General features: G+C 38.7%; 1 protein-coding gene across 4 annotated transcripts in view; it reads left to right on the top strand.

The window, feature by feature from the left end:
* The window catches only part of CDH8 (cadherin 8), a 214,493-nt gene that overhangs the window by 157,717 nt on the left and 41,029 nt on the right, over positions 1 to 15,747 (top strand). For all 4 annotated transcript variants that reach the window (XM_081963431.1, XM_081963430.1, XM_081963428.1 and 1 more), the window contains one exon: positions 3,778 to 3,914. In XM_081963431.1, the coding sequence (XP_081819557.1) occupies positions 3,778 to 3,914 (137 nt within the window). The remainder of the gene's footprint in view (positions 1 to 3,777; positions 3,915 to 15,747) is intronic.

Raw genomic sequence — 15,747 nt, 5'->3', positions numbered from 1 at the left:
CTCATGAAGAGTTTGTTGAAAATCAATGCAGAAAATTTCACAAATCCCCAGTTTTGTTTCTGTTTAAAGAGTTACGGGGATTATAAGTCAAAATTTGCCCAGGGAAGGGTTTCTTTATGATACTAAATAAAATTGATTGGAAATATGACTTTTTGCTCCAGATCTAAATTGGAGTTCATCATTTTAATGGAAGAATTGCCTATTTAATGTTCATTTGTTCCTGTGATCTTTCTAAATATGCATTCTTTAATAATTCCAAAATCCATCTGATGGGGCTTAAATTGAACTGAACAGTGAGCAGAAGATAATCCTGTTCTGTTTTGTCTTCAGAAAGCTAGCAGTTTAACTGGTATACTTAACAATCCAATCACAGTTTCATGAATATTTGGAAATATCATCCATCCATCACTCCTTACAGGACATTCAAGACAATGCCCATATCCTATGGATAGCTCAGGAATCATAAGACGTAGGGTGGTGCTTTGTTATTGCATTGGGCATTTCTGATTTCTTGAAATAGTTTGATCTTTTTATCTTTTCCATTACCCGTGGGGATTCCTTGGGTTCACTATTGTGACCCTTGTGGTTTTATCTATAAACCAGCAAATTTAAACACTCAAAGAGCCATCTGGACGCGTTTCCCACAGAAAAGAAATCACTGGGGGGCCACAAAACCCTTCCTGTGACTGACTATTTCCACAGTGGCCACAGAACTAGCATGTGTAGTTGAGTTAAATGTTCTGTTTTCTTCTGAAACTTTTCTTTTCTTGGATTTACCCATGGTTGGGGGTCAAAAAGCTCAATAAATAATGTGCCGGCGGGTATCACACATTGGTGGTTGTGACACATATTTTGAGCCGCAGGGAGCCGCAGCAGAGGGAAAGAGCCACATGTGGCTCCAGAGCCACAGGTTGCCGACCCCTGCTATAAACCTTTCTTCCAGGCTCCTTAATTTCATTTCTCATTTCAATTATTGCATCTATATTGATGGTTTTCAGGTTTATTCTTTTGTCACTGCTCTGAATGGTTTGGCCTAGGCATCTCTTTTCAACGTCTAAGCAAAAGGTCTGATTGGATGGCCTTAAATGGGACGATGGAAGCAAACAGAAGACAGGCAATTATTGTAGTCCATCTTGGTTATATCATCTCCTTTCCTCCACTTTTCTTTATTCTTTTGGTTCAAGGCTTCAGCTACAGGTTTCTTTTAAAGTATTACATTTTTTTTTAAAAAAGTACTAATTTCCATTTCGTGAATATTTAAAGGATCCATCAGTTCCTTACCACCAAGATGGCTAAGCAGTTGGTTCATGCCCTGGTTATCTCTCTCTTGAATTATTATGGAAGCTGTTGGCTGAGTTACCCAAGACTCATGCCAACATTTGATCTCTGTGCAGATTGCTGCTATTTGTACAGCAATCTGTGCAAGAAGAAAGGCAAGACCTTCCTTCTTTCATGTCTACTTCTTCTGACTGCCTGGCATAACATTGCTACTGTTGACCCAAGCTATTTTGCATAAGGGTCTACCCAGTAATTTAAAAGAGCTTCTGGTGGTTCATAAATCGACAATTTAATCCAAATATCGGACCATATGTTTTCTTTAGAAACATAGGGATGGAAGGGACCTTGGAGGTCTTTTAGTCCAGCTCCCTGCCCAGGACAGGAGTCCTTATTCTATCCTGGACAAATGGTTCTCCACTCTTCTCTTGAAAACCTCCAGCAATGGAATATTTCTGTAGTAGAAGAGGCAGTTTATGGTTGCAACACTTTTTATGTCTCCCTCCATTTTTGTTAAATGAATCCCCTCTCAAATTACATTTTACAGTCAGATCACCTAAGGTTTAAAAGCACTAAAACACTATTTTTCTTGAAATGCTGTGAAACCATTTAAATTAATTAATTAATTCTTATGAATTTACACATTCAGATATTATTATTATTATTATTATTATTATTATTATTATTATTATTATTATTATTACTTTCTTAATTAAATCTGAAACTCATTTTATATACAAATTTAAAAACAGTATAGTTTGTGTCATAAAAGACTCATTTTTTTAAAAAAAATACAGTCAGATTCGTTTCTAACCTCATAAGGCTGCAGTAAGGAATGTTCAATGTCTTCTGGCAGAATTATAACATGAAAATCCAGAAAATCCTGTTTTTTTTCAAACAAAAATTGTTAAATAGTCAACTAAACATTCAAAAATGCATCACAAATGTCATTGGCTGGTGCTAATGGTTGATACAAGTTGCTGCCAGCATCCTTGGTATCAACCAAGTACCTTCTTGAGATATTTCCTCCTCCTCCTCCCTTCCTCTATCTCGTCATCCTCCTCCTCCTTCATCATCATTATTGGCTCCTACTGCCTTGAAGCTCCATATTTTATACCCTAATTTTACAATGTTACAGGATGAATTGTGGATTTTATCCAGCATGGTATTTAGTTATGGGGGCATGGTACATTTACAATTGCTCCTTTTCGTCTTTTTCCTTGAAGTTATGCATGACAAAATGTAACCAACATATAACCAACTTGCGATGCAATTCCTTTTCTCAAATCTGGTTCAAATCAGATCCAAATCAGGTCAGAACAAAATTTGGAGAGAAAAACTTTCTAACAATTCCTCATGTACTCAACAGCCTGAGTTGCGGTATGAGATAGCTAATACTAATTAATAGCTGCACGGTACGGAAGAATACTGGATAGATGTAAATGAATTAGTGTGATGTTTGGAGAATGTCACGCTTTAGAATGATACTAAATATGCTTCTGTATTTAAATTCTCCATAAGGATTTAGTAGAATCATAAAAAACTGTGGTTGCTGGTACTGTATCATTTTTTTTCCTCCAGTCCTTTTTTTTTTCTTGCTTTCTCTTTCGCTCTCTGCATGGCCTGTCAAAAATCTGAAAGTTTAATTTCCCAGTTTGGTTTCTTTTACAAGTAATGCATTAATAAAACAATTCCATAAAAATGGACCAGCATAAAAGCTTTCTTGAAGAATTTTCAGAGCGTTCTAAGTCACCATTTTGTTTAATGCACCGTTTGAACAATTTACTACTGAGATTTCTTGCTTTGTCAAATTGGCTTTCTTGTGTTTAGGCTGCATAATGCACCTGTACCTTCTCCTTTGCTCTGCTATCAGATCAAAGTTGTTTTGTGAGACACCAATGAGATGAGTTCATCAAACGGTCATTTTTAAAAGTATTTTACCCGTGAAAAGATGCTTTTTTTAAAAAAACCAAAAACCAGCTATTGTCTTCAGAATTGGTTTGCAGCATACAGAGATGACATATTTGCCTAATTACTGTAAAGTCATTTTTGTTGGAGTGCTTGCTGCATCTTTGAAACACACAGACATGTAGAAAACAACCTTCCTTCTTAATGTATTGACAGAATTATCAGCAGTGACGATGAAATACAACAAGAGTTGTCCAATAAAAGTGATGGATCATCTAATTAACTCTTGATTCGCAGTAGTTTTTGAAAGATTGCTACCGACTGATCTTAGTGATGGCTCCTAACCTTCACGCTGAGAGCATGCAGCTAATTACTCAGTGGACTATAATTCTGCTCCCTGATCCTCAGTCCATCTTTATTTATTTATTTATTGGGCCTTATGAATTATACCATTATTGAGCCAGTGAATCCACGGAGGCTACAAAGCTGCTATTCAACCAAACACGGATTTGTCAGTTTATGAGAGCAAGTGCTATTCAGATCAGGCAAAAAAATATTTAAGTGAATAATTGAATAAGGACCTTTATTCCCTAGGTTTTCCATCGATCGGAACACTGACCTTGAGAGACAATTCAACATTAATACTCAAGATGGAAAGATAACATTGGCCACACCGCTGGACAGAGAAACTAGCACATGGCATAATATAACCATTGTAGCAATGGAAGAAAGTAAGTGATTGTTCATTTTTATTCATTTTTATTTTGCCTATTTGATCTTTGACCGCTCTGTTGTGTGTTTCCTATTTCCTTGGAAAGGTTCAGTGAGCTAAAGCCACCTGCAATCGTAATTTATCAGTTAGTCTTCTCAAACACAGGGGGGGAGGAGAGCAAAAGAGAAAGGGAAATAATTGTTTATGCTGAGTAATCTGCATGTATTCTTGTTTATTGTGGTTGTTTTTAATCAGATATGCCACCAGAGTAAAATTATGCCAGCCGGGAATGGAATAGCATGGGAAATGCTCCAAGTAATGTTTTTTAATGAATACATTGGAGCAGCATGTGCGCGATGACATTTTTATGGCATGTAGATGTCTCTCTCTTTCTCTTTCTCCCTTTGAAATAATACCTAGATGCTTGGACCAGCCTCATTTTCCTTTCAAACCATGAGATATAAACATTATACAAAATTTAACAGCATTGCCAGAAATCCCTTTACTTAGTTATTTAGTTTCCTAAAAAGCATTAGCTTTCCTGCCTTCCCTTTTAAGGTTTTGCCAAGCGAATGGATAAATGTTGAAATCAGAAATGAGTGTTGGCAACAGAATGTAGACATTTCTATAGTGATTTTATCAGGTTGATGTACTCCAGGTCTAGAAATATCCCCCCCCCCCTTTGGTTCCAAAATACTGGCTTCAATATTAGTGAAGCACACAGCAAATCCCGCCCTCACTTGCTCTGATTACGTTACCTAACTCCTGAAGGAGTTGAACAACCAACCTGAGGAAGTATCACAAAACTACATTAAATTGTTTAAAATATATTTATTGAGTTTTAAAGATGTCTGTTTGGATACAAAAATTAATTTAAAGGGAGGGAATGAAGGGCAATGGGTCCACTATAACAATTCCAAGCCAAAAATAATATAAACAATTCAGGCTGGTGATGTAGGAGATACATAATGAATTGCAAATTGCCTCAGAATCATTGACTGAGATGGGCAGCTATAAAAATCGAACAAATAAATAAATTACTGAAAGAAGTCCGATGGATACATCAATGGATGCAACCGTACAATATATTCAGTTTGCGCAATAAAACTCAGCAAATATTAGTGCTTCTGGAAACTTCTGGCACTGAACAGACCCAATTCCAGCTAAACGGTCTTGACGTTTGTTACCCAATTCTGAGGCCTAAAATAATGTAAGGTAGATTTTTGGTTTGCTTTCTTTTCATGGCACAAAGAGGTCCTGAAACTCGTTTTCTGGTTTGCAACATTTAATATACAAATTTAAATACACATTGCGTCATAAAAGACTCATTTAAAAAAAAAATACAGTCAGATTTGTTTCTAATCTCATAAGGCTGCAGTAAGGAATGTGCAGTGTCTTCTGCCAGAATTATAATATGAAAATCCAGAAAGTCCTGTTTTGTTTTTTCCCAAACAAAAATTGTTAAATAGTGAAGTCAGATCTGTTGTGGAAAATAAAGTAGTTTGTGATGTTTGAGATACAATTAACAAGCCTACTGCAAGGTCAGTTCCGGTGGTGGGATTCAATTTTTTTTAACTACCAGTTCTGTGGGTGTGGCTTGATGGGCATGGTTTGGCTTGGTGGGCGTGGCTTGATGGGCGTGGCAGGGGAAGGATACTGTAAAATCTCCATTCCCTCCCCACTCCAGGAGAAGGTTACTGCAAAATCCCCATTCCTTCCCGATCAGCTGGGACTCGGGAGGCAGAGAATAGATGGGCACATGGCCAGGTAGAGGTGGTATTTACCAGTTCTCCGAACTACTCAAAATTTCTGCTACCAGTTCTCCAGAACTGGTCAGAACCTGCTAAATACCCACCTCTGGCCAGGTCATATCCAGAACACCAGAAAATATTTCCTGTTCTGTGGAAACTTGCAGCAGGCCGTTTAGGAAATAAGTTGTGTTCATCTATGATGGGAAAAATAATAATAATAATCAGAAGTCTGATAAATGCTTTTTCTGACTAACACACTTTATACGTAGAAAGCAGTGACGTGCGGTGAGGTTTATGACTGGTGAGGCTGGTGACGTCATCAGGAAGGCAGGGAATGGGACCATGTGTGCAGGAGGCTCCGCGATCCCCTTCATGTTGACTCAGGAAGGCAGGGAATCGGACCACGTGTGCCTTTTCCCTTTTCCCTTTTTCTTTTCTTTTCATGATGAGAGCGGTGAGGCTCTGCCTCCTCTGACCGCACGTCCCTGGTAGAAAGCATATGCCACATCTTAATTGGATTCACAGAGTGGTAAGATTTAAGAAGAGGAAAGGTAGAGGAGGAAGAAAGATAGGCTACTTATGCAGATGAAGGTTACACGTGAGACAGATTACAAATATTTTACTAATTAGCAATTGCAATGTATTAAAATCAATTGTGTTTGTTAAGCCCTTCTGAGATAGCCAGAAACATGTAGATGTTCTATTGTTAAAGTCCCATTTCCTGAAATCACTTTGAGTCCTGAGAGGTTGAAGTGCTCTGATGTGATGGTGTCCTTCTTTTGAGTTCCTGATGTCAATCTTGTATATGTTAATTATTTTATGCAAAGTTTCGCCTGTTTATCCTCTGTAGAATGTAAGAGGATCATTACTGGAAGATGATGGGATATATCTGTGGTGGCAAACATATGACATGTGTGCCAGAGGTGGGACACAGAGCTCTCGCTTTGAGCACACACACCATCACCAGCTGCTCTTCTGGGTTCTGGCATGTGCATGCGTGCCAGCCAGCTGGTTTCTGCACACACAGGACCGCCAGAAACAAGAAGACCATCTGGCCAGCACACACATGCACACCAGGCAGCTGCTCTTCCAGTTTCCAGTGCTCCCACATACGCAAAGACCAACTGGCCAGCGCACATGTGCACGGCGGACCCCACCAAAAAGCAACTGGCTGGCAAGCACATGCACACCAGGCAAATGCTCTTTCAGGTTCTGGCGCTCCCACATGCATGAAGACTAGCTGGCCGGCATGCATGCCCGAACCCGGAAGAGCAACTGGCCGGGGCACACACGCACACCAGGCAGCTGCTCTTCCAGTTTCCAGCACACACACCGGGCAGCGTGTGTGCGTTCTGGTTTTGACACTTGATGCCGAGAAGGTTTGTCGACCCTGGCATATATCATATTGGAGGAAGAGCTTGTGAAGGTGCTTCTAGTCTTGCGTATAGCTTTTATGGGTCCTGAACTAATGGTCTTAGTCTAGATATGAGTAGATATCTAGTTTGTTGCAAAAAAGATATCTAGTTTATTGAGGAACTGGCTCCCATGTTGGTATTATTGACCTGTTCTTTTCTGTTGCTTGTAAGAATTCAGGTTCAGCAGCGAACTGTATGTTAGTACGGATCTGCAATGCTCGAGAAATGCAGTATCATTGTCCAGTGTAGGCTACAGCTTATTAATAACGAATTGTGAGTGCATTCAAGATTATTGATGTCTGGAATGATTTCATTTTTCATATCTGGGGATGAGGAAGAGAATCCTTGAAAAATTGTAATTTAGAGGCCCCGATGCACAAATGGACTTATGCATGCTGTGTATGGTCTCCTTCTGGACACATATGATCTGTTTTCCTATTTTATTTTTTTCCTGCTTTTCATGTTGCAAGTTTCCTAGTGTTGGGTGGAATCTCTTATTACTGTGATTAAAGAATCTTCACTAAAATGCAACATGAATAGTGTGAAAGAAATTATGAATTGAGAATGTAAATGATCTTTTGAAGAATATTGTCCAATGAATCAATATACAGAATCATGATCCTAAAAGAAGTTTATTTCATAAAATGGATGGATGGATGGATGGCAGGTAGATAGAAGTCTGAATATATATTAGTACATACATTTTGATTGTGTCCCTTAGTATCCTCTTACTATGATAAATTAGGTTCTTGGAAGAGACATGCCCATTTATCAAGAACTTTGGATTTACCATCCCAGGATTTTGGGCAAAAAATGGTTCTTGAAAATGTGCATGTATACCAGGTATGAAAGGTTAAAGAGGTGAAATGTATCAGCTTCCAAACTTTGAACGGGTTTTTTTTTATTATTAAAGTCAAGAAAGATTAAGCAATATGATCAAGATTTAATTTATTTAAAATTGAGTCATAGCATATTTTATGTATATGCAGTTATCATTACATTCTTATATTTGGTTTAGGATTTATGGGGTATATATAGTTTGCGCTGACTTTTTTGCAATTTGTTTTGATTTGATTCTACTGCTTTGTTTTGCTTTGTTTTCTTTTTATGATACTATAATAGCAATTAAAACTAATTAAAATCTCACTATTATATATACTATAGTACCTCCCACAAACATACTATATTCGCTCCTTTTCACAAAAGAGATTAATACAATTTTTGACACAGGAAATCATAGTCTTCTAGAAACTGAGAATTCAAACCAGAGGGAGAAGAGCATTTAGAAACGCTTCTGGCAAATGAGGTCATAGAAGGATCTTACAGAACAGGCAAAACACGAAAGTTTATTTTCAGTTGGAAAAATTGTGACCTTTGCAGAACAGAAGAAAAATGAACTGAGTAGACCTTTTAGACATTAGGGAAATAGCAGTTTGAACAGATGCCATCACCTTCCTGATTCTTTCTGCATGGAACAAAATTTTGTTAGACTGAACTGTTCTATACTCCTAAATGTTACTCCCTCCCCCACAATAAACCCAACCCCATCCATATTGGTGCAAATAAATCAATCTATCTGTCTGTCTATCTATCTATCTATCTATCTATCTATCTATCTATCTATCTATCTATCTATCTATCTATCTATCATCTATCTATCATCTATCTATCTATCTATCTGTCAAATATCATACTATCTATGTATTTGTTTAAGTTACTAAAACTATAAATTACAAATGTGACCAGGCAGTTTTGTGTTTTCCTGCTATTGTTGGTTTTGGGGTTTTTAATGTTTACTTATTGCAAACATGTAAAATAAAACAACAGTGGTACTAATAATTAAAGCCAATGGTTCAAAACAACAATCATTCAGATACATAAAGCAAAAGCACATTAACAACAGCAGGGGTTGTTAACAAAGAAATGCAAAGCATAAGGGGGGGGGGGGGGATCCTGTTTCATTAAAGTAAAATAGACACAATGTATTTCTTTTAAAGGCCTTCGTAAATTAAAACAAATGTTCAAGTGCTATTGAAAAGATGACAACTTCATTACTAAATGACTTTTCTCTACCAAGGAGGCTGCAATGGCACTTCTATTTAAAGAGACACTTTCTATTTAGATGGAGGACCTGAAATTAAAGTCAGGATTAGATATTAGAAGTAAGCATAGATATAGGTTTTCATCAGAGGCAAGAAACCAGGAGCACTGTGGGTTTATTCCATGCAACCTACATACAAGAATCTGATCTACTAATGATCAAGCCAAATTGGTGCCAGATCAGAGTCAATGGACCGAAAGGGGGACTTGACTTTTGTCTCTTTCAGGTGTGCCAGACTGATGATGCATTTGACCCCGCCCTGAAGCTCAGGCTAGTTGTCTCCTTTGTTTTCTGCCACATTTTATTTTGCTTATTAAGCTTCAAGTTCTGTCAAACCCACTGATGTAGAAATGTGTGTATCTTCAGTTCTTAGATTTATTCTACAGTGGTTCATATAACCTTTTTCTCCGAGGTTATTGCTCTGCCAGTGTTATGACGTAGACTGAGAATGATGGGTCCTAAATTATTAACTCCCAATTATTTATTCCTAAGGTTGTGAGACCAGAACCTGGGTTTTGCAGGTCCTAGTGCCTAATTCCATAATCATTACCAGTCTCATAGGTTCTTATTAAAAACCAACAAATCATTTTTTCCTCCGCCACGTTAAGAGAATCTGTCAGGGAAAAAGAGAGGAGAAAAGAGGTGTGTTTGTGAACATCTAACATCTCAGCAAAGATATGTGGCATGATGCTTCAATCCAAAGGTTCACGCCCGTAAAGGTAAATGTTCCCCTTGCACATATGTGCTAGTCGTTCTAGGGGGCAGTGTTCATCTCCGTTTCAAAGCCGAAGAGCCAGCGTTGTCCGAAGACATCTACATAGTCATGTGGCCGGCATGACTAAATGCCGAAGGCTTACGGAACACTGTTACCTTCCCACCAAAGGTGGTTCCTGATGTTCTACTTGCATTTTTACATGCTTTGGAACTGCTAGGCTGGAAGAAGCTGGGACAAGGAACAGGAGCTCACTCCGTTATGCAGTGCTAGGGATTCAAACCCCTGAACTGCTGACCTTTTTGATTGATAAGCTCAGCCACAGAGCCACTGTGTCCCTGTTCAAGCCCTCAAGTAGATGCAATTCATTTGAATGTTAAGAAAAAAATCTAAACAAGTGAATCTGATAAAAAAATAAATATATATTTTTACATCTTTTCAAGCCATTAGGTAGATATAAAAATCTATTTTTATTTTTATCAGACTCACTTGTCTGGAATTCTTCTTAACTCAAATGAATTGTAGCCAGCTCAGTTTAAGAGCTGATCTCAACTTCTGACAATTACATGGATAGATACATACAGGCAATAGCTTTGAAGCTGTATGCTTTTTTCCCCTACTTTCGGGACAAGTCTTAGGAATTCCTTGGCTATCTCTCATTCAAATTTAAATCACACCATTAATAATCCCACTAGATAGACAGTAAGAATATGCTGCTTCTGAATCCAACAGAAGGAATTTAGAAATACAATTGATCTTAAGCTTTTTTTAGATAATCCCAACCAACTTGCATCAATGTAGCATTTATCACCATTGAAAACCTATTCTTATTAGAATTGTGATGAAACAAAGACCAAAATGTGTAGCATTTTGTGGGGAAGAAAAAAGAACTGTTAAGAAAATATTGAGTCTTTCTCTTTCTCCCTCCTCCCTCCCCCCTCCCTCCCTCCCCCCCTCTCTCTGTGTCTCTGTGCATGAAAGCTATGTTTAAGAGAAATAGAATCAATTCTGCTTGCTGCATATGTGAGAAACATAATGATTGAAACAGATAAATGATAATCTCCAGAAATTATCACTGAATAGTTATCAAAAGTTTTAATTACTGGAAAATTAGGAAGATCCTTATTTGGAACCTGGGAGTCAATTTTGTGTTTGTCATAAATCAATTGTTTCTCCTCCTAAACTGTATGGACTTTCCAAGCAAAAATAGGCCTTGAATTTATTCTAAAGAATTGGAGGCACCGAGATTTCAGTCCCCAAAATCATTGAACAGGAAAAAAAAAAATCTTTAAAAAAATACCTTCAAAATGCAACCCTCTTTTGAAGAAAATATTGTTTGTGTGGTTTTAATTAATTGGGCAACAATAATCCATTTGACATAGATTGGGCAAAAGGGACCAATATGCAGTACAAAAAAAACTTTTTAACAGCATCTTCTTTCGGAAAAGGGGTTATTGCAAAAGACACAGGGGCTATAATTTCTACTAGGACAGATACCTCTTCTGCCATCTTGTTTCTCATAGATTTCCCTTAAATTAATATTTTCAAAGAATATAAAAAGTTTAGGAAAACTACAAACAAAGAACCTACTTTTTGAATTGCCCCCTTCCTCTTCACCAACATTAGCCCACTCTAAAACAACTCACTTGTTCCTGAGAGACCTTAGCTCTTATGACAGTGATGGCGAATCTTTACGGCACCCAGTGCCCAAACTGGAACTTGTGCCTATGCACACCAAAGCATCAGAAACCTGAAGAGCAGGTGGCTGGCGTGCATGCATGCACTGGCCACCTGATCTTTGGGTTTACGGTGCACACATGCTTGATGGCTAGCTGGTCTTCGAGCGCCAGAAACCTGAAGCCCAGCTGGTGACAGCGCACATGCCCACAGAGAGTAAAATACAATACAATACAATACAATACAATTCTTTATTGGCCAAGTGTGATTGGACACACAAGGAATTTGTCTCTGGTGCATATGCTCTCAGTGTACATAAAAGCAAAGATACATTCGTCACAAATCATAAGGTACAACAAATGATAGTTGCAGGGTACAAATAAGCAATCAAATCAAACTAGGAAACAATCAATATAAATTGTAAGGATACAAGCAACAAAGTTACAGTCATACAATCATAAGTGGGAGGTGATGGGTGATAGGAATGAGAAGATTAATAGTAGTGCAGACTTAGTAAATAGTTTGTCAGTATTGAGGGAATTATTTGTTTAGCAGAGTGATGGCATTCGGGGAAAAAACTGTTCTTGTGTATAGTTGTTCTGATGTGCAGTGCTCTGTAACCTCGTTTTGAGGGTAGGAGTCGAAACAATTTATGTCCAGGGCGTGAGAGTTCTGCAAATATTTTCACAGCCCTCATGCAGTGTAGAGGTCCTCAGTGGAAGGCAGGTTGGTAGCAATTGTTTTTTTTTTCTTCCCCCTGCAGTCCTAATTATCCTCTGATGTCTATGTGTGTCTTGTTGGCTTGCAGAAATAAACCAGACAGTTACAGAGGTAACAAACATCATATAGAAAGTTTGAACTTGAAGACTTCCTCATTGTTTCATACTTTATCCAGATAACAAGGCGTGCTTTGCAAAACGGATTGGCTATTTTGTGTGCTCTAACATGTAATAGAGAACCTTGAGTGGAAAGTCAACTTTACCCTGGAAGCCAATTTTACTGCAGGAAGATTCAATGACAAATCAATATGTTTATTATAACATCAGAGATGTTCTGCGGCATCTTGCGAAAATATGACCGTGCTTCCCACAATTGATTTTCTTCGTATTGGTTGAGAAACGGTAAAGAAGAGTCCAGAGGGGGGAAAAAAAGCTCAATCTATCATTTATACCTGGGATGGAGAACCTCCCGTATGTCAGGCAGCCAAGGTGACGCGCAGAGCCCTCTCTGTGGGCACGTGAGCCATCACCCCAGCTCAGCTCCACCATGCATGCGTGGATGCCTCCCGCCAGCCAATTGGTTTCCAGGTCTCTGCCCTACATGTGCGGAGTTGAGGTGAATGCGGAAGATGGGTATGCATGGGTGGGGAGGTCACATACGCATGCGCGGGGGCAGGGGAAGCATGAAGGAATTGTGTGCACATGCACGGGGCGGCGTAATGCACACATTGCATTATGGGTGCACATGCATGCACGCACTGTGGCACCCACGGGCGCTTTCAGCACACAACAACAAAAAGGTTAGCCATCACTGATTTATACAATTACACAACAGGATTAAGGCTGTGCAAGGAAGGGATCAATTTGTAGCCCTCATTTGGATGTTACGTCAATGTAGTCAGAGGCTTTCATCCAAATGATAAAAGTGTCCTATATGCATGGTATCACAGTCATACACCAATGGGACCAAGCTTACAGCAAGTTGCTGCTTTTGCCATCCAGATCTCCCTTTGCAGATGCCTCCACCATCAGCCTAAATGTAAAGGCCTAATGAAAAAGAAATTCAGATATCCCATAAGGTTGAGCAATCCTTTCTCTGCAGCTTGGGGTGAAGAAAGATGCAGACTTCCAAAGGGAAAGAAGAAAGAATAGGTGAGAATACTTCAAGCCTGCCAACTGTATGGTTTCCAGGGGATTATACTTCAGGCTTTTAAGTCCTTTGACAGAAAATAGATTGTGCAACAGTGCTATACAAGCTGCTCTGGAAATTGATCTCACGGAGTTCAGTGGCATTTTCTTGCCGTGATCTCCCTGGACCATCTCCAAGGAGAAGAGTTGTCAGAAGACGAACACAGAGATTCTGTGAATTGAATTATGCCTGAAGCATGTAATTCTGTCTCACGAGGATGTAATCTAGAAAGAAGTGAATCTCTTTCACATCTTAGAACCTGCACTTCTCAATCCCTGGAAGAATCCCCTAACTTGTGATCCCAAATGAATGTCACTGCAACTCGGTTGAAGGGCAAAGAACCAGGAGAAGGAAAATGCCAGATTGCAGGGCCAGGCTCATAAAGAATTGTGGCCTCTTCCAGAATCATAATTGTATCAGGGAAGGATCTATTGTTGTGGCCTGCCAGTGGCTAGCAGAGCTGGTAGCAGATTCGGACAGTGAGGAGGTTGGGGAGGAACAAGGGCCAGTCCTGGAGTTTGAGGAAGTCTCTAATGAGGGCTCTGTGTCGGAGGCAGAGAGGGGACCAGAGCCTTATGCCAGTTATCAGCTGCCTTCAGAGTAAAACATCAGTGAGGCATATAATAATAATAATAATAATATATTTATTTCTTAGCCGCACCCTCTCCCGAAGGACTCGGGGCGGCGTACAACAAAACATACGAAATAAATATGTAAACAAAACAAACATAAAGCAAAAACATACACTGAGACATACACAAGGAGGAGGTCAATTGATAAAAACAATTAAAATACAAAATATAAAACCCCTAGAAATTAAATATAATTAAAATACCCGGTTAAAAACCCGTCAGGAGCGATATGGTTAGATCAAAGTTGAGCCAGGCCAGCTGCTTGGAATAGGTGGGTCTTAAGCTTAATACGGAAGGAGCGGAGGTCAGAGGCATATGAACAGCTGGAGCCTGTCCCAGTGTCCACCTGTGTAGAGTTGCCAGACGAATGGAACAGCTAAGGAACAGGGTCGAGTAAGACCACAGGTGGACGGTGAATGGCCCCTCCCATAGGGAATAAAAGAGGAGTGAAAGGGGAGGAGTGTTTGCAGGAGACAATTACTTCATTTCTGCATTCTTGCCAAGTATTGCGGCGTCTGAAAGATATCGGCCTGGCCACTCTCCAAGCCTGATAAAGGTCGGTAATTGTGAACTATCTTGAAAGACTGTGGGAGAGGAAAGACTCTCCCACAGAGAGACATGGACTGAACTTCTAAGAAATTTTGCTGTCACCTCACCATTATAAAGAGTCCCTTTCTGGGAGAGGGGGCGGTTTAGAAATCCAAGAAATAAATAAATAAAATAAACTCCTCAATGAACTGGCTTTTGCTATAAATTTACTTTCATACTCTATTATGAACATAAAAAACCCCAAACAAGTCCAAAAGTAGATTTCAGATCCACTGCTTTTAATGAATTCTATTACATTTCTTTCTCTGGATTGAATTGCAGCATTTGCTGTGGAAAATCCAAACAGAAGAATCAAAACTTGGCAGTTTGTTTGTTTTTTGCCATTTTAATTTCTCCTGTTTTTCCTCAGGCTTGACAAATAACACATTAGTGGGTTTTATGATTCTCTTTAAGTGCACAATTAATATTTCTATTGACGGCTGTTTTAAGGTTATAGCAAAATCAAATGTGGAGGGTATTTAAATTTATTTTTAACTTCCATAACATCCACTTCACTATGCTTGCTGTTTGTAATATATGGAGAACAATGGCATTCCTTAAGACTTAAGACTGGATTATTCAAGCTTACACAGTACTACGCCATTGTCCTCATATCACAATTACAATGCTTCTTTCCCTGTTTATAGTACATAGATGCCATTTCAATCTTATTAGCGTGAGGCAAAAACCTGTCTACATTCATTGTTTTCCAACTTGGCATTAATACTTCCGTAGTGTCCTCACCTTCCGTCATGATTAATTAATTGATGCAAACAACAGTAGATACAAATGGGGATTTAATATTGTTCAGAATTGCATAAATAGATTACAACAGTGGCAACCAGATAACTACACCGAGGAAGGCAGGCAGAATTTAAATGATGATAATTACACCCACAGAATGTATCTTTTGACCTGCAACATTCATATATCTAAGTTAAAAGCTACTTAAATTGTAGAGTTAAGATGCATCTTAAAGGAATTCATTACTTTACTGGTACACATAGAAAAATTATCCTGGTAAAATGATGTTATTTCCTTTGAACTGACCCTTAATGAATACATCTA

This window comes from Natrix helvetica, assembly GCF_964273705.1.
Source record: "Natrix helvetica genome assembly, chromosome: 10".
NCBI classification, from domain to species: Eukaryota; Metazoa; Chordata; class Lepidosauria; order Squamata; family Natricidae; genus Natrix; species Natrix helvetica.
This window is presented reverse-complemented; position numbering and strand designations above follow the sequence as displayed.